General features: G+C 34.8%; 1 protein-coding gene across 6 annotated transcripts in view; it reads left to right on the top strand.

Annotated features, from left to right (window-relative positions):
* Positions 1 to 19515, top strand: part of RAP1GDS1 (Rap1 GTPase-GDP dissociation stimulator 1) — a 145245-nt gene extending 125730 nt beyond the window's left edge. For 5 of the 6 annotated variants that reach the window (XM_008707181.2, XM_008707182.2, XM_008707180.2 and 2 more), the window contains 8 exons: positions 1109 to 1252; positions 1715 to 1846; positions 3100 to 3234; positions 3931 to 4056; positions 5011 to 5150; positions 10428 to 10554; positions 14523 to 14651; positions 18836 to 19515. In XM_008707181.2, the coding sequence (XP_008705403.1) occupies positions 1109 to 1252; positions 1715 to 1846; positions 3100 to 3234; positions 3931 to 4056; positions 5011 to 5150; positions 10428 to 10554; positions 14523 to 14651; positions 18836 to 18963 (1061 nt within the window). In that variant the 3' untranslated portion in view covers positions 18964 to 19515. The remainder of the gene's footprint in view (positions 1 to 1108; positions 1253 to 1714; positions 1847 to 3099; positions 3235 to 3930; positions 4057 to 5010; positions 5151 to 10427; positions 10555 to 14522; positions 14652 to 18835) is intronic. The other variant, XM_040624986.1, reaches the window with a different exon arrangement.
* The last annotated feature ends 464 nt before the right edge of the window (positions 19516 to 19979 follow it).

Here is a 19979-nt window from a genome sequence, read left to right as displayed (position 1 = left end):
TTGTTTTTCCTAAATAACCTAAAGCTGCCATTGCTGTAGATGTATACATATAGAGCTTAGGGAAACCAATGACTAAAATAAAATCCAACTAAAAAATAAGATTTAAATTTAATAATTTCTGTATAGCAAATGTTTCAAAGATCAGTTGATCTGCTTTTATCTTAAGTGCTATAAAATAGACCCAAAGCGCTTAGGTAGACAAGTTCAGGTTAAAATACAAAGATGAAAGAGGTATAGTATCTGCTGTAATGGGGGAGACAGATATGGATATGAATATAAAATCTGCAGTGAAATAAATTCTATAATAAATATTTAAGTTATTAAGGGTTACAAACAAATGATTTGATAAGAGTAGAGCTTGCTCTGAAGAGAATTTTTAACAATATAATTGGATGTAAATTTTGTTAAAATACCCCCACATTGCTGGTTATCCATCAGAAAGCTCAAAAGTTATTTTTTTCTTTCAACTTTTAGTATGGAAAATTTAAAACCTATGCAAGATGTAGAGGGACTATAGTATAATGAACCACTGTGTATCCATCATCCAGGAAAACTTCAAATTAATGAAAACCTGAAGCCCTTTTAAAAAACATGAGTTTTAAAGTTCAGAAGGTTGTAGATTTTTTAACTGCCTCTGAAAAAAACACATCTGTACAAATATGAATCCAAATATGCTTAAGGTATAGTTTGAAATTTACTAATAGCGCTCTACTTTTCAATAACTTTCTATTCAAACACCATTAGTGGATATATTTTAACTCTATATAACAGGCATATGTGTTTTATTTTAAAAGGTGTGGGTGTTTATAGTATTTTAAACATGAGCATGATATCTAAAATAACAGTGGAGTGCTATTACTTTCCTTCAAAATTGAGAATCAATTTGTTTAGGTGCTGCCAGACATTGTAAAGAGTGACCTAATTTCAAGTAAAAAAATGAAATAAAAGTATATAAGCTGCACTGTCAGTTCGTTTTGAAACTCAAATCTTTGAAGGTGTATTATCTAAATCATGCATTTTCTTTATTATAATTTTTCATAAAGGATTGCTTATAACAGAACTTTTATTTCATCTCAAGTTTTGGTTATTTTGCTCACATATCCTTTAGATGCTATTAAGCTACAGCTGGTTGAAGCAGGCCTGGTAGAATGTCTACTAGAGATCGTTCAGCAGAAAGTGGATAGTGACAAAGAGGATGATATTGCTGAACTCAAAACTGCTTCAGATCTAATGGTTTTACTACTTCTTGGAGGTGAGTTATAATTTAAGTCAATCGAAGAACATGATTGTCAGATTTTAAAAAATATATTGTCTCTTTTGTGAGCACTATATATATTAGGCATTTTCTCACTTTCCTGCCTCATTTAATCCAGTTGATGTGATGATTTTGAAACCTTAAATCCGTCGTGGAGTGAACTAGAGATAATGAACCTGGAAAAGAGGAGTCTTCATTATCTTCCAATATTTGAAGAGTTGTCGTAGGACAGCCGTGGCACCAAAAGACTGAAAGCTAGAGTGTTGTTTGAGACTTAGACTAGAAAAATCCTAAACTCTTTTTCCAGTCTACTAAAAGCTTATTATAAAAAGAGTCATTGCTTTTCCTTCTGTGAATTATCGTTTGTGAAGTCTGTAGTTATCCAGTTGGATATTCACGTGGGAATATGGATTTGTTCCTCTTAATTCTTATCCTCTTATCTGTTTCATTTACCTCCAGATGAATCCATGCAGAAATTATTTGAAGGAGGAAAAGGTAATGTGTTTCAAAGGGTGCTGTCCTGGATTCCATCAAATAACCACCAGCTGCAGCTTGCTGGGGCATTGGCAATTGCAAATTTTGCCAGGAACGGTAAGGATGTTATCTCATCCTCTTTAAATCGGATGTTCTCTTTTTTTTTTTATTTTTACTTTGCCATTACATGTAGTAAAACTGGAACAGTTCAGAAGTATATGTAGTGTACCGCTACCTTAATTTTTTTAGACACATGAAATACTTAGCGATTTTTTTTCTTTTTTTCTTTTTCTTTTTTTTTTTTTTTTTTAATGTAAGCTCTACTTCCCAGCATGGAGCTTGAACTCCCTACCCTGAGACCAAGATTCTCATGCTCTACTAACTGAACCAGCCAGGCCCCTCTGCTCAGTGATTTTTCTAGCAAATTACATATTTTGTGCAATTTAACTAAGTTCTGGTAAAGATAATGAACAGTGATCATGTTAGAGTATTCTGCACTTTATAGATCAATAAATTTGAGTCCCATTCTAATATGTATCTTATCTGGAAGGATATGCTCTCTTGCCTGGTGATTTTTGTTTAATAATCTGAGTATTCTTTGTAGGGTTATTGTGCCTTAATTTATACTTTTATGCCTATAAAACTTAAGTGTGAGTAATCCTCTGGTTTAGGATAGAATATTTGGTTTAATAACATTTCCAAGGCACCAGACCTTCATGTTCATTTCTGAAGTCTGGAACTCCCGCTATTCAGTCTAGAAACTCATTCTTATACTGTGACTAGGAAATATGGGTTATTTTTTGGTTTTCGTTTGGTGTTATTCCCCTGTGAGCTGTGTAACTGTATAATGGATGTTTTATTACATTTTTATTCCCTTATTTTTGAGGATGATCATTCACTCCTTAATGATGTAATTAAGAATAGTAAAATATTGGTAACTATTGAAGCTAAATAGTGGAATAGTGGTTCATTATAATATTCTCTCTGCTTTATAAATGTTTCAAAAATTCTGATATTGAAAAACAATTTAAACATCAACCATGACAGCACTCTATATTTTGTTGTCACTGTAACATTGGCCGAACTCAGGCATAATTCACTATAGGTGAAAAGTGTTCGTAGACATTTTAACCATACGATTTCTACTTACTCATCTTCTAATATATTATTAGGCTGTATGCTAGAGATTTTTCTTGTCGTGACTTCTATAGAAAGAAATCTATAAATCTGATGGGAGAAAGAGTTGGAATTCATTTTATTTTCTTGTAGCTCCATTTTCTCTAATGTAGATAATGGATAGGCATCACTATTATAAAATATTTATAGATATTTGTAAAGAAGAAAGAAAAAAATGCTTTTGTTTCATTCAGATGGAAACTGTATCCACATGGTAGATAATGGAATTGTAGAAAAACTTATGGATTTACTGGACAGACATGTAGAAGATGGAAATGTAACTGTACAGCATGCAGCATTAAGTGCCCTCAGAAATCTGGCCATTCCAGGTAGGACTTAAGAATCGCAGGCAACTCTGTAAGAAATAAGATCTGTTGTTTGGGAGGTATTTATTTTACGTGATTTGTGGACCTATCCTGACCTGTCTATAAGCAGACATAATTCTTAAAAATAGCCTTAACGTGTCTTTGGATTAAAGGCGTCCTGAGCCATGAAATCACATTATCATGGGAAATAACACAGGAGATAGTTAAAGCTATTATTCTGCTTTCTAAAAATAAATTTCTGATTAGGTGAAATAGTATAACTGTATGAAGATACACTATAAGAAATCAATTTGGTTCATATAATAGATTAATAGTTTATTAATATTGTCTAGAACATCTATATTAACACAGTTGGGTCAAGGACAGAGGTAAAAAGAAACATTTACTAAAGTTGAGGAATTATGCTGTTTTGTAAATAAGACAACAACAACGTCAGATTTCCTTTACAGGTTGTTTAAGTATTTTGAGGGTAGGTTTAAAAAGCCAGTATATATGATTTTGTATGTTATGCTCCTATAGATGAACAGGATAATTATGCCCCACCCCCAGTCCTATTAAAATAAAGTAAGATTGTTTTTAAATAGAAAAATAAAACATGGGATCTTAAAAATAGTAAGACAGTAAATATGTATTGAATTGAATGGCTACCATCAAGAATGCTAGCACCATTTTAACCATGGTCTCTCTCTCTCTCTCTAGTTGTAAATAAAGCAAAGATGTTATCAGCTGGAGTCACAGAGGCAGTTTTGAAATTCCTTAAGTCTGAAATGCCTCCGGTTCAATTCAAACTTCTGGGAACATTAAGAATGTTAATAGATGCACAAGGTAAAAGAAATGTTTTCGCAAGGTACATTTTTGGTATGATAGTGTGCCTTAGTTGAAAAGGACTTGTTTTTAGCTTTCAGAATTATGTAATCGTAAAGATAAATGGCAAATAAAAAGCAAAGAGAGATTGGTTTTAGAGCTCCATTCATGAATTTCCATGCTTGTTTTAATTAACTTTAAATGGAAATTATATTGCATCTCTATTGGACATATAATCCTGGTTTTATATTGATTTATTAGCAGTTCTGAAGGGTTTTTATGTTTTAGCATTTTATACACATTTTTTTTAAAAAGATTTTATTTATTTGACAGAGGGTGAGAGAGCACAAGCAGGGGGAGCAGCAGAGGGAGAGGAAAAAGCAGGCTCCCCACTGAGCAGGGAGCTCGGTGCAGGGCTTGATCCCAGGACCCTGGGATCATGACCTGAGCTGAAGGCAGACACTTAACCAGCTGAGCCACCCAGGCACCCGGTTTCATACCCATTTTTACCTTGTCTTGGAAATCATGTTTCAGTACACTGACAGTCAAAATTTTTAAAAATTTATTTTGCAGAGAGATCATTTTTCTGTTTACAGAAAAAATGAAAACTACTCCTTGGAATGAATTGTGTTTATTTACTTATTTCTACATTCTAAACCTTTCTCTGTATTGATTTCTCAGAGTCCTTCTAATACCCTTTGTTACAGTTTGCCACAGTACTAACAGACTACCAGGTTGAGCCATAGAGTATAACATTGTTTTGTATGAAAGTCCACAATGTTGTAGAAAAAGCTAAAATAGTCCATCAGATATGGAGTATTTGCAGTTCTTGCTTAATAAAACCATTGTGTTATGTCATATATATATGTAAATATATATATATAATTTTTTTTCACACTCCTACATCTTTACCAGTTTTTCAGTTGGTTGCCTATCAGTGATTGTTTCCTTTGTGGTTTGACTTCTTTCCTATAGCAGAAGCTGCTGAACAACTGGGAAAGAATGTTAAATTAGTGGAGCGTTTGGTAGAATGGTGTGAAGCCAAAGATCACGCTGGTGTGATGGGGGAGTCCAACAGACTGCTGTCTGCCCTTATACGACACAGTAAATCAAAAGTAAGTTCCAGAAAAAAACGTTCACTAAAAAACATACAAGTGGTCTTTTGGAAACTCCATATCATAGATCCTATATCATAAGCTTGCATTTTACATATTTATATATAAATACATTACAGATAGACCTCAGAGATGTCATAGTTTCTGTTCCAGACCACTGTGATAAAGCAAAAATTGCAAAAAAAAGTGAGTCAAATGAATTTTTTGGTTTCCTAATGCATATAAAAGTTGTATTTACACTATACTGTAGTCTGTTAAGTGTGCAGTAGCATTATGTTTAATTTGTATATTTAATTAAAAAATACTTTATTGTTAAAAAATGCTAACCATTTTCAGTGAGCTTTCAGTGAGTCATCATCATTGATTGCAGATCACCGTAACAAATATAATAATGGAAAAGTTTGAAATTTTGTGAGAATTACCAAAATGTGTTGCAGACATGAAGTGAGCAAATGCTGTTGGGAAAATGGCGCTGACAGACTTACTTGACACAGGGTTGCACAAACCCTCAATTTGTAAAAAAATGCAGTATCTGCGAAACACGGTAAAGTGAAGCACAATAAAATGAGGGATGCCTGTGATCCACAATGCTGAAAAAGTAATTGAAGATTGAGCTTTTGTATTTCTGTTCCATGATAGTTAAGAGTAAGGCTTTGAAATTAAACAGGTGAGTTCAGATTTTATCTCCACTATTTACTTGGTCATCAGGTCTTTCACATCTCAGTATCTGGTATATTAAACCTGGGATATTACCTACCTGAAAGTGTTGTGAGAATGATTCAGTGAGATCACATAGTAAGCACTCAGTAAGATGCTGGTGTTACTATTTTTACCGCTGCCCTCAGTGTCCGACATCTTCTGTAGACCAGGCACTGACCAAGCTAGCTAGTGCTAGTAAGAAATTAAATGATATCAAGATAGTGTGTGATGCTCTAAAAACTCACAAAGTCGGATGGAATCCATTCTCAGAGCAGTGTCCAGCCTCGTGTGTGTCTGACATGTGGCTGCTGACCTCCGTTTGATGAGTGAGTGAATACATGAATGAGCAAGTGAACTATTTTAAAGATCACAGTGGTGGGAATCCAGGACAGCGGGTTAGCAGCTGATTTAGTATCTGTATTATGTACCTTTTATTTTTATATAACCTGTTTTCTAAAGTGAGCCTTTTGGCCATTTCACTTATGTCCATGGGAAAATGCATCACCACTTCTTTTTTTTTTTTTTTTTTAAGATTTTATTTATTTATGTGATAGAGAGACAGCCAGCGAGAGAGGGAACACAGCAGGGGAGTGGGAGAGGAAGAAGCAGGCTCCCAGTGGAGGAGCCCAATGTGGAACTCGATCCCGGAACGCTGGGATCACGCCCTGAGCCAAAGGCAGATGCTAAACGACTGCGCTACCCAGGCGCCCTATGCATCACCACTTCTTAACCAAATCTGGGAGCCAAAGCTGTTCAGTTCCTATATTAAATTGAGATTTGAGGGTTTTGAGGCTTTTCTGTTAATATTTATCACAGATTTCCTTGTCCCTCATCTAAACCCCCCACTCCCCCCACCAAAAAAAAAAAAAAAGCTTTCAGGTACCCATTAAGCATCCATCATCATGTAGGTGTTTTGAAAAGATAAGGGAAACAGGGCATTCCACCTTTCTAGGGGTGTGTGTATGTGTAACAAAAAGCATGAATGATAATTGTAACTTCATGGTCACGTTATAACTATGTTTACAGTTCAGTACTGTAGGGTGGGGGGTTTTTTTGTTTTGTTTTGTTTTTGCATATCTTCCCTACAATTAAGTGTATACTGCTGCTAAGCAGCAATAGGAACCTTGATTTGCATACTTTAATGATCAGAACGTAAGGTGTGTTCCTTGTGTGAGCTCCAGATTAGAACTCTTAAATTATTTTTAAATTTCACATTGAAGTGGAATCCGTGATATCTTTTGAGAATCGAAGCATTTCTCAGAATATGTTCCATTGAATAATAACCCTAAAAAATACTCCACAAAGAGAAAAGGTTGTATGATCAGATTAGTTAGGGAAGTAGTTCATTCCCTTTCCTTCCCTTGGAATTCACAGCACACATTAGTACTACTCTAAAAAAATTTCCTTAACTCTCTTTAACCTACTGATTCCCAAACCATCGGACAGTGGGTTTTTGCAGGTTGCATGTATTAAATATGTTCCACTGGACATACTTCAGAAAATGCTGCTCTGGAATAAGCTTTTAAACACTAGGTACAAGTTAGTCACATTCCTGCAGGTCCTTAACCAACTGTTGTGAATTACAGTTCTCTCCCTGTGTTATTTTTAAACTTTGAAGATCCTACTCCTTTTAAAGAAGTCACCCTGGATTCTGTCTCAGAATCCAACCCTCTGGAAGCTTGCACTGACTCACGGGGTTTCACACTCGCTTAGTCATCTCAGCCATATACGGTGTATTCCTGCGCTTATGCCAAGAGGTAAATTCACATCTTCCCTCGAAAGAGTGCCCGAGGCTAGGACACTTGAGCAACTAGCTGACCCTTCTGATTGTAGATATCAGAAACAGAAAAATATGGTTTGCTTCTACACCAGGACTATAAAAATTCACTCCTGTCAAAGGCGTTCTTCTTTATCCTTTAAGAGTAAAACATTCAATTAACAAGCTAAAAACTCAAATTTATTTAGTTATCATACGTCTAACATTTAATTCCTATACTGAGAAGTAGTCTTTGATGATACAAAGTTGAAAAAGAAAATTTTTGTTAGGTGATTCAGTGGCTATGTTACAAATTAATTATCTTAAATTTAATCCTATTTCAGAACATTACATTGAAATCAGTATTATACAGTTTTCAACAAAGTTTGGATCATCCCAACTAACGGCAAATTGACCATAAAAGTTAAATATGTGAGGCTAACATAGGTAATTTGCCTTGGTTGTATATATACCAAAATGTAGCTATCCATAAGGAAACTCCTGAAGAAATAGGATTGCAAAATAATACATCATTTACTTTGTAAAGCATTATGAAATATATCCAAAATTTTTGGAGGTTTTGCAGATACACCAAGGGTTTGGAAGGATTACCCAGAAAAACGTCTTCCTGTGTATTTTTACAGTTTAATAAGTGAAATGGTTTCAGAGAAGTTAAACTCCGGATTAATTTTAAATGTGTATTGGTTACAATTATTTGTAATTCTCCAAATGAACCTTGGTCTGTGGAGTGGTACTAATATCCTTTTTTTTTTAATACCTTGAAGTTTAAAATACAACTTTAAAATGCATTCATAGAGCCTCTGCAGAGCACACTGTGACTAGCTGTGATGGCACTATGATGAATTGAGCACATATACTTGTGTGTAGACCACAAATGGTTAGGAACAAGGAACTGATAGTCAATCTGCCTGGATGTGAATCTTGGCTTTTTACCACTTAATCACTGACTTTGGATAGATTTCATAACTTAATCTGAGCTTTAGTTTCTTCATATATTAACTAGAGATAATACCTAGTTAATGAGATTTTCTGTGAGGATAAGAATATGCTAATACCTATAAACTACCCAGTATAATGTCCAGCGTGTAGTTGTTGCTCCATAGAGGGTAGATGGAGGGGCTCCTGAGTGGCTCAGTCAGTTAAGTGTCTGGCTCTTGATTTTGGCTCGGGCCATGATCTCAGGGTTGTGAGATCAAGGCCCATGTCGGGCTCTGAGATTCTCTCTCTCTCCCTCGCTCAAATAAACATAAAATAAAATAAACATAAAATAAATGAGATGGTAAAGGAGGTATGCTTGAACTTATAGGGAGCTACTCGCTTCTGATACACAGCTTCCTCCTTCATTCATTACCTGCCCCTCCTTCTAGAGTGGACTCTCCAGGTGAATCACAAAATAAAGGATGAAATGATAGTCCAAGAACCTTCATTAGGTGACTGCATATGTATCTATGAACCTCTTGTGGTCTTCTTTACTCTAAGCTCCTTTGTGATTTTTATAAAATTCTTCACTAATTTTAAGTTTCAGATAAAGTGCCCACCAAGTAAGCAGTATATTGGGAGGCTTTCTTTTTGTTAGAAAAGGCTTTAAAAGACAGTTTCTCACTTACTAAAAGAGGTTAATGGGAAAAGGCTTGTTAAATGCTAGAATACAGCCACCATAAAAACTCAGCACTAGGACTCCATCAATTTAGAATGTTTGATCTCTAAATGCATTTGGGCTCAAAGCAAAGATACTATCTATAAATAGTTTTCTTAAGCATTTATATAAGGTAGAAGCATAGAGGAAACCCTTTTTCAAATATTTTAGCAAATTAATTTGAAAAATATTTCTAATTACAGTTAGTTTTATACTGTCGAAGCTCATGCAGACAGGCTACTTAACATCCAGCACTTAAATTACTGAAAGTAGTGAGAACAAAGAAAATTACTTTAAAAAATTCTGTAATTGAGACTTTCCACCAAATCATATTTAATCCAAGAGTTTTTAGGAAACGAAACTGAGATAACAAAAATGAACACTAGAAATAAATGTGACCATTTTAAAAAATCTAACTTTTGCCTTCTATTCTTATATGTGCTTTTCATGTAATAACTTTGTAAGTATCAAAAAACCTATGATAGCACATTATCCCAGCATTATAGATAGTCACTGAGATGCAGAGAGGCGCTATAATTTGCTTAGTCAATGTTGGCACTGGGTTTTTTTCAATTTGGAGCCCATTGTCTCCTCTGCCATTGAAGAGGACAGAGCTGTAGGTCCCATGAGAAATGAGAGGGACACTTTTAAGTTCTGCTCAAGTCCCTTGACGTGTAATCCAGTTTTGCCAGATCTGACAAAGGGGTAAAAGCTTGAAAGAAAGAAAGAAAAGAAAGGAAGAAAAACAAAAAAACTTTACCTCAGTCATCTGGAGAACAACTACCTGGTGCTATAATAATAATTTGAAAAGAAGAACTTTTTGTTGTTATTCCAAATCTTTTTTTGATCCTGTGGTAAGTCAACATTTAGGGCAGTCACACTTTTATTTTTTTGACTGGTTGCTTCTGGGACTCTCTATTCCTTGCCATGAACTGCAATGGTCTTTTTCACTTAGGTAATTTAAGTTGTCATCTTTTGATGAATTTATTTAAAGCCAAAAGCTTTTTCCTTTTCTTCCGTAAAGAAAAAAATTATGGTTAAATGTAATGATTCATACAGGACACTGTCAGAAAATCACTCAATTTAAAAATGAATTGACTGACTATAATGCAATTTCTTTGTATTTAAAACTAAAGTTTATAACTGTGATATTTATTTATTACAGGATGTAATTAAAACCATTGTACAGAGTGGTGGCATCAAGCATCTAGTTACCATGGCAACTAGTGAACATGTAATAATGCAGAATGAAGCCCTTGTTGCTTTGGCACTAATAGCAGCTTTAGAGTTGGGTAAGTACCCCAGTGTCAAACTTATTTTCTCCTATTTTTATCTTGGATGAAATGAAGCACATATTGGAATAGAAGTCGACAAAGCCTTGACTAGAAGGATTTTGCCAGCATGTGTCTGCACCTATAGTAAGTATATAGGAAATCACATTCTATAGATTGCCACCTCAGCTTTTGCCCTCGGTAACATTTTTAGGTCAGTGCTTGACTCTTTTTAGAGTTCGAGTCTTAAATGTTATTTCAAGTTATAGGCAGTTGGTAAACACAGAGAATATTTTGAGCAGGCTTCACAGAGAAATGAAACTATGTTTAGAATACAATAGCAAGTTTAGAGTCTGCTACCCTTCTAGTGACCCAGACCTTCTCTTCCATCTCTACTACTGAATCTCTTGCTTATCCCCTCCTATCACCATGGCTTCTATTGCTCTATAGTATTGCCCTCAATCTAAATTCTCACCTTCTGTGTCATTCTTCTGTGTGTTTTACATTCAAAATTCCCCAAAAGCAGAGTTTAATAATTCAGTTGGTGTCTTTCTAGCATATAGCATCCCTGTTGGTCAGAATTGTTCTTGAGAAGCTAGTTCATAGGCATCTAGCTTATGGATAGTAACCTTTGTCCCTGGAACCAATCTCTGATATAGTCAGCTGGGGACAGTCAGTCACAGAGCCTATGGTTAAGGCCTGAGACTGCCTTATGCAAAGGAGGACTATAGACTTAGGTTTGTCCTGTCCAGTTCAAAGTCGTTTAGGTAAACACTGTTAACTGATCACGTCTTAATTCCCACTGATTTAGATCCATAATTCTCACACAGCAGCAACTGGACCCACCAACCCCTATCCCAAGGGAGAAGCCAAAAGATAAATATGGTATATCATTCTCTAGTGTCACATTTACTTAGATTTTAGGTATGAAAGATTCAAATTTTTGTTGTCTTAAAGGGTTTTGAATTTTAGGGGCGCCTGGGTGGCACAACGGTTAAGCGTCTGCCTTTGGCTCAGGGCGTGATCCCGGCGTTCTGGGATGGAGCCCCACATCAGGCTCCTCTGCTGTGAGCCTGCTTCTTCCTCTCCCACTCCCCCTGCTTGTGTTCCCTCTCTCGCTGGCTGTCTCTATTTCTGTCGAATAAATAAATAAAATCTTTAAAAAAATAAATAAATAAATAAAGGGTTTTGAATTTTAAAACAGTTTTTAAAAAATCATAGGTATAAGTAGGATATAAAATTTTTTTGAATTTTAAAGATAAAAGGCTTCAAGAAAATGTATGCTTATTCTCAGTGACTTTGGCCTATAGTTACAAATGCTTTGGAGGTCAGTTCAGGTCCCAGATTAGCCATGACTTCACACATGGTTTGAGTAGAGTCAGCCTAGAAGTCCAGCCATTGTGGGGGGTCAGAAGGGGGGACCTATGATAAAGGGGTGGGAGTCGGTGAGGACATTGAATACCAAACTGGGTTCATGGCCTGATTTTAAGTGGCTTAAAGTGATGAAGCAGTTTCAGAATATGCTTGATGACCCAGCCTGGGGTGAATCTGGTTTTGTGCCAATATCTTCCAAACAAGCTATAATTTCATCAGCTTCCTGGTAGTTAAACATTTGCCTAAATCTGGTCACTTTACCATATAACTATATAAAATGTGATACATACATACATTTTTTTAAATTGTTACCAGGTGTTTCCTAGGCTCCTTGGGCTTAAGATATAAAAATAAGCCCACACTATCTTTTTAATACATAACACACTTTGAAAACCATATTTTTCCAGTCTTGTTTTCTTTTTTCTTTTTTTTTTTTTTAAAGATTTTATTTATTTATTTGACACAGAGAGAGACAGCCAGCGAGAGAGGGAACACAAGCAGGGAGAGTGGGAGAGGAAGAAGCAGGCTCCTAGCAGAGGAGCCTGATGTGAGACTCGATCCCAGAATGCTGGGATCACGCCCTGAGCCGAAGGCAGACGCTTAACGACTGCGCCACCCAGGCGCCCCAACCAGTCTTGTTTTCTTATATAGACTATTTGATATTATTAAAGGAATTATAAATTTTTTGTATGATAATAGTATTAAAACACCATTTTTAAAGAGTCTTTTTTTTTTTTTAGATAATTGTATATTCACATGCAGTTATAAAAAATAATAGAGATCCCTTGTATACTTTACCCAGTTTCTCCCAGTGGTAACATTTTCAAAACTATAAATAATATTTCATCTATTGATACAACTTACCAGTCTTATTCAGATTTCCCTAGTTTCACTTGTTCTCATTTGTGTGTATGTTAAGTTCTATATAGTTTCAGGACGTGTAGGTTTGTGTATCGACCACCACAGTCAAGATACTGAATAGTTTAACACCACAGGGATCCCTCCATCTATAACCACACTAGTCATCTACCTCCTCCTCCCACCCCTTATCTTGTTCCTCATCCCTGGAAACCACTAATCTGCCCTTCATTTCTAAAATGTTATATATATGGAATCATATAGTATGTGGTCTTTTGGGATTGGCTTCCTTAATTCAACATAATTTCCTAAAGAGTCATTCGATTTGTTTTGCATATCAATTTTTTTTTTTTATTGCTGAATAGTGTTCCATGGTTTATACATACCACAGTTTGTTTGACCATTCCTGTCAAAAAACATCTGGGCTGATTCCACTTTGGGGCTTTTAAAAATAAATAAATGCTATAAATATTCATGCGTAGGTTTTTATGTGAGCATAAATTTTCATTTCTTTGGATAAATGCCTAGGAGTGCAGTTGCTGGGTTGTATGGTAACTATATGTTTAATTTTGTAAAGAAACTATCAAACTGTTTTCCAGAATGGCTATACCATTTTACATTCTCACCAAAGATTTGGTATTGTCACTTTTATTTTAGCCACTCTGATAGCTGTGTAGAGATATCTCATTATGTTTTTTCCGTTTTTCTAATGGTAAGCATATGAAAAGATGTTCATCATTATTTACCATCTGTATATATTCTTTGGTGAAATACCTATGGATAATTTTTGCTCATTTTCTATTTTTTTTAACTATTGAGTTGAAAATTCTTTATTATTCTAGAAGTTTTATAGTTTTACATTTTACACTTAAGTTTGTAATCCACTTTGAATTAAGATCTGTATAAAGTGTGTGGTTTAGGTCAACTTTTTTTTTTTTTTTTTTTTTTTTTTTTTGGCCTGTGGAGGTCTAATTGCCAGTACTGTTTGTCGAAGAGGCTATCTTTCCTCCACTAAATTGATTTTGTACCTTTGTGAAAAATCGTTTGAACATATATGTGTGGGTCTGTTTCTGGGGTTCTCTGTTCAGTTCTCTGTCTACCAGTACCACACTCTTGATAACTGTGTTATACAGTGAGCCTTAACATCGGGTAGAAGAATTCCTCCCACTTGCTTTCTTTCTTATCAAGATTATTTACCTGTTCTAGGGCCTGTGGCTTTCCATATAAATTTTAGTATAAACTTACAGATTTTCTGCAGAAAATCCTCTGGGATTTCAATAGGAACTGCCTTAAGAGTCTTCATCTCTTAAAGATATATATTGTAAATACATATGGAAGAAACTATGTCATCTTTAGGATTTGCTCAAAAATAATTTGGGATGGGTAAGAGTAGGTGAATGAAACTAGAGATAGGTGAAACAAGATTGGCCATAATTTTTTAAGATAATAGTAAATAGTGTATCATTATATAATCTTTTCTCCTTTTGTATATGTTTCACCTTTTCCATAATAAAGATTTTTTTAACTGCCTCATAATAAAAGGAATGTTTTTTAAGCTTAAACTACAGTATCTGCTGAAATTTAACTCTACTTTAACAAGGTCTGAATTTAATATTCTATTTCTAGGTCATTGTTATTTATCAATCCCTTTTGGAGGGTTTTATATGGTCAGTTTCTAGAAAAGGAATCAGTGTTTAGCCACATTGCACCAGGCTTATAAACAGTGGACATAACTGATACTTTGTTTCATATTCTAGGCACTGCCGAGAAAGACCTGGAAAGTGCTAAACTTGTACAGATTTTACACAGACTGCTAGCAGATGAAAGAAGTGCTCCTGAAATCAAATATAATTCCATGGTCCTGATTTGTGCTCTCATGGGATCTGGTAAGCATTTCTTCTAAAATTTGAGGTCTATCAATATATGGTTGACATTAAATATAGAATAGTAGTAAATGGTGGCTTTGGGTTTTAAAAGCATTAGAATTAGATTATGGAGGATATAGGATTACTTTTACTTGAAAATATTCCCAAAAGATTCTCACTATGATAATAAAAGTATCAGGGGGCACCTGGGAGGGCTCAGTCAGTTGAGTGTCCGACTCTTGATTTCAGCTCAGGTCATGATCTTCAGGTCATGAGATTGAGCCCTGCATCAGGCTCCATGCTTAGCGGAGAGTCTGCTTGAGATTCTCTCTCTCTTTCTAAAATAAAACTAAAAAAATCTTAAAAAGAATATCATATAGCAAATAGGTAAAAAACAATGTTAAAAAATTAATAACTAAGTTTCATCAACTCTAAAATATTTCCTATAAAGAATAATTTCTGAATTTGTGTATCATGATATTAGCTAAGGAATTTGTTCAAGAAATCACTGGCATATTTCGGTATATGTTCCATGGATACTGAAAAGAATGTGTATTCTATTGTTATTGAGTGAAGTGTTCTTGAAATGTCACTCAGATCCTTTTGGTTGTTGGTAGTGGAATTGAGTTTGCTATATTCTTAGCAAATAGAATATATTGATATTCTAATTGTTTTGTCAGTTGTTGAGAAGGGTATTGAAGTCTCCAACAATAATGGTGGATTTGTCCGTTTCTCCTTTTAGTTCTGTAAGTTTTTGCTTCACATAATTTGCAGCTCTTTTGGTAGATATATACAGCTTTTGGATTGCTGTTGTCTTCCTGGTGGATTGACTTTTCTATCATTATGTTCCTCTCTGTTCTGGTAACTTTTTTTCCTCTGAAATCTTTATCTGATATTAATATAGCTGCTTCTACTTTCTTTTGAATAGCATTCTTGGGATCTTTTCCCACCCTTTTAGTCTCAATCTGCTTTATCATTATACTTGATGTGTAGATAGCACCTTGTTATGTCATGTGCTTTAATCCACTCTGTCAGTCTCTTAATTGGTGTATTTAGACCATTTACATTTAATGTAATAACTGATTTTATGGCTTAAGTCTGCAGGTTTTTTTATTTTCTGTTTTTCGTTCCTGACTTATTTTTTTTGAGCATTTATTCCTGTTACCCTCCCTCATTTATAATGTCCTCAGATATTTTCTCTATATACATTTAGAACCATATTAGACATCTACAATTTTTGTTTTCAGCCATCTAACATAATTCAGAAAACTCAAAAGAAGGAAAGTCTGTTGTATTTATCTACAACTTTGCTATATGTAGTGTTCTTCCTTCCTGATGTTCCAAGATTCCTTTTTTTAAACATTCCCTTTCTATTTAGAGAACTTACTTTAGCCACTCTTTTGGGTTGGGTCTGCTAGTGACAAATTGTTTTCTGTTATTTTAGAATATCTTGGCTTCCCCTTCATTTGTGAAAAATGTTTTCTCTGGGTATACAATTCTGGGTTGACAGTACTTTTTCTTTCAGCACTTGAAAAATGTGCCATTTTCTTCTGGCCTCCATGGTTTCTTAAGAGAAATCCACAGTCTTCCAATTCTTTTTTTTCCCCTCTTGGTGTCATTTCAAGATTTTTTGGGTCTTTAATTTTTAAGCTTGACTGTGTCATGGCATGGATTTCTTTGGGTTTATCCTGTTTCAAGTTTGCTCACCTTCTTGAGTAGGTGGGCTTATGTCTTCTGCTAAATTTGGAAAGTTTTTTTTAACCATATTTCTTCATGTACTTTTTCAGTCCCACCCCGTTTCTCCTCCTTTCAGGTCTCTAATGGCACAAATGTGAGCTCTTTAGTTATATCCCTCAGGCTCCTGAGGTTTTGTTCATTTTTTCCCAGGTTATCTCCTCTCTTGTTCAAATCAGGTAATTTCTATTGTTCTGTCTTAAAGTTCATTGATTTCTTCTGTCCCCTCCATTCTGCTGTTGAGCCTATCCACTGACTATAGTTTTGAGTTCTAAAATTCCCATTTGCTGCTTCTTTATGTCTTCTGTTTCCTGGCTGAGACTGTTATTGAGGCATTTTTTAATGTAAAATATACATAAAATTTACCATTATAACCATTTTTAAATGTACAGTTCAGTGGCAGAGTAGTACATTCACACTGCAGTACAACCATCACCCTATTTCCCCCTCAAACTGAAACTCAGTACTCTTTAAAAAAATAACTCCCCAATCACCCATCCCCCCATCTTTTGGCAACCATCATTCTATCTTCTGTCTCTATGAATTTGACTACTCTAGGTACCTCATATAAGTGGAATCATATAATATTCTTTTTTGTGTGGCTTATTTCACTTACCATAAGGTCTCCAGGGCTCACCCATATAGTAGCCTGTGTCAGAATTTCATTCCTTCTTAAGGCTGAATAATGTCCCACTGTATGTATATTATCACATTTTGTTTATCCATTCATCCATCAATGGATATTTGGCTTATTTTCACCTTTGGATTATTGTAAATAAATAATGCCACTATGAAAATAACGGGTACACAAGTATTTTTTTTAGTTCCTGCTTTTGGTCATTTTGGGTATATACACAGAAGTGGAATTGCTGGATCATACAGTAATGGCTACGTTTAATTTTTTGAGGAATCACCATTCTGTTTTCCATACAGTACACCATATTACATTCCTACCAGCAATATACATGGGTTCCAATTTCTCTACATCCTAACATTTGTTATTTTTTTCCTATAATAGCCATCCTAATGGGTATAAAGTGGTATCTTACTATGCTTTTGATTTGCATTTCCGTAATGATTAGTGATGTAGGGGATCTTTTCATGTGTTCATTGCCCATTTGTATATCTCCTTTGGGGAATGTCTATTCAAGTCCTTTGCCCATTTTTTAATCAGGTTATTTTGTTGTTGAGTTGAAAGTGTTCCTTATATTTTGGGGATATTAATCCCTTATTGGATATATGATTTACATATATTTTCTCCTATTCTGTGGGTTGCCTTTTCAATCTATTGATAGTAACCTTTGGTATACAGAAGTTTCTAATTTTGATGAAGTCCCATGTATCTGTTTTTCCTTTTGTTATCTGTGTTTTTGATGCATATCCAAGATATAAGTCTAAATCCAATGTCATTAAGTTTTTCCTTTATATTTTAAGATTCTTATAGTTTTAGCTCTTTAATTTTTATACATAAGGGCTTATGGCTCTCCAGTTTTACCAACACCATTTGTTGAAAAAACTGTTCTTCCCTTTTTGAATGGTCTTGACATCTTTGTCAAAAATATTTTGACTGTATATATGAGGGTTTATTTCTGGGCTGTTTTATTCTGTTGATCTATAGATCTGTCTTTATTTCAGCTACACATTGTTTTGATTATTATAGTTTTAGAGTAGGTTTTGAAATTAGAAAGTGTGAGACCAACTTTGTTGTCTTTTGAGGTTTTGACTGTTCAGAGTCTTTTGAGATTCCATCTGAATTTTAGGATGCCTTTTTCTGTTTCTACTAAAAACATTTCTACTTTTAGACCTCACAGTCTTATTAAAGTAAATATATCAATTTGAGGAATGTTGATTGCATTAAACTTATTAGATATCAGTCTTCTCATATAGCAGTCTCCAAGTCTTAAGAGGCTTGTATTTTCCTGTAATTGAGGTTGAAGAGAGCAAGCAAGCCAGAAAGAGGAAGATCGGATACCTAAAAGTGAAGCCTATTGTCACAGAAATTTGTTGAAGGGATATGAAGTATAACCTTTTTCATTTGCCACAGAATTAATTTGAAACAGATCTAAGATTTTTTTGTAAGTTATCGAACTTCATATTTGAACTGATGATAGGGTCAAGGGGTATATAACTGAAACTTGAGATCATATAATGAGCTGTGTTTCATTATAACTCCTTAAACTTAGATTGTAGAAATTGACATTTATCTATATATAAATATGACAAAGTTCCTCTGATTTATTATAACACATCTCTTAACAAAAACCTTTCTAGGCTACTGCTGTGTCCAACACTTGTCTTTAAAAGTGTCCTAGCATTTCTAGGCTGCTACGGTTTTTCCAGAATTGTTCCTAGTTTTGTAACTTTGGATCATCCAAATAAACATTTTGGGTATATGTACTGGATAGATTGTATATAAAGATTAGAACATTTTAACAGAAGCATATCTGTTATCTTGTTTTTTTGTCTTCCAGAATCTCTACACAAGGAAGTACAGGATTTGGCCTTTTTAGATGTTGTATCCAAACTTCGCAGTCATGAAAACAAAAGTGTTGCCCAACAGGCCTCTCTCACAGAGCAGAGACTTACTGTGGACAGCTGAGAACAGCCCCTCCCTGATACATGGCATTATCCCACCGCTGATTTCCCCTTTGTCCTCCATCCAGCTGCCTCTTCTGCTTCATTTTCTTCCATATCACTTGTGCATGCGTGTAATGTTCCAGTACCAATTGAAGAACTGCTGTAGGTACCTGCCCAATAAGACTTATAAACCCATAGTTAGTGTGAACATAAATTTGTCAAAAAGAAGTCTCCCCCCATAACTGTTCTCTTGTATTCCTGTTGCTTGAGCTACATTAAGTAGAATGTGCATGTTGTAGTCCTATGATGATGTAAACTTGGTACTACATAATGACTTGCTCCTCACACTTGGTAAACTACATAATAATGTACTGGTAAATTAGAAACAAACAAGAATGCAGCAGGATCTGTCTAGCTTATTAAGGATGGAACTGAATAGTAAAAAAATAGCTCCATTTTTTTGGTGCTTGGGAAGCACAGTGACCAAAAAACTGTATGGCTGCTCATTCATTAGTCTTACCTACTAATGTCAAACCCATGGTACCTAGAGTGAAATAAAATCCAATGCTCTCACTCTTTACCCTATGGTTTCTCCTTCTTCCTAAGTAGACTCCTGAAACTGCCACAGACTTGGCAAGATTTCCCTGAGGTTTTTTAATTTCATATTTAATTGGCTGTCATCATTGAAGCTTAACATTGAAATCATTAGTGTTTTTCAGCATGAAACTAAGGGGTTGAAGAATGTGTGTTACACTAAGTAACATCTTTTTGGGGGTTTTTTGGCCTGTATTTTAGAATCTATGTACATTTTGACATCAGCATTGTCCAGCACTTGTCTTTAAAAAAGTTCACTTGGCATTTGTTTTCAACTGAGGAAATTGAGTATAGCTCATTGGAGGGTGGGGTTGTTGGGTTTTTGTGTTTTTTTTCTTTTGGCTGTTTTTCATCATTCAGCTTGAAAGCAAGAAGTTTCCTCTGTCATAGTCCTTTTAAATCTTATATTAGAACTAGCAGGACATAGGAAAAAAGATTAAGAAG

The sequence above is a fragment of the Ursus maritimus genome, unplaced genomic scaffold (genome assembly GCF_017311325.1).
Source record: "Ursus maritimus isolate PB19 unplaced genomic scaffold, ASM1731132v1 scaffold_8, whole genome shotgun sequence".
NCBI classification, from domain to species: Eukaryota; Metazoa; Chordata; class Mammalia; order Carnivora; family Ursidae; genus Ursus; species Ursus maritimus.
The sequence above is the reverse complement of the archived record's forward strand: the minus strand, read 5'-3'. Positions and strand labels throughout refer to the sequence as shown.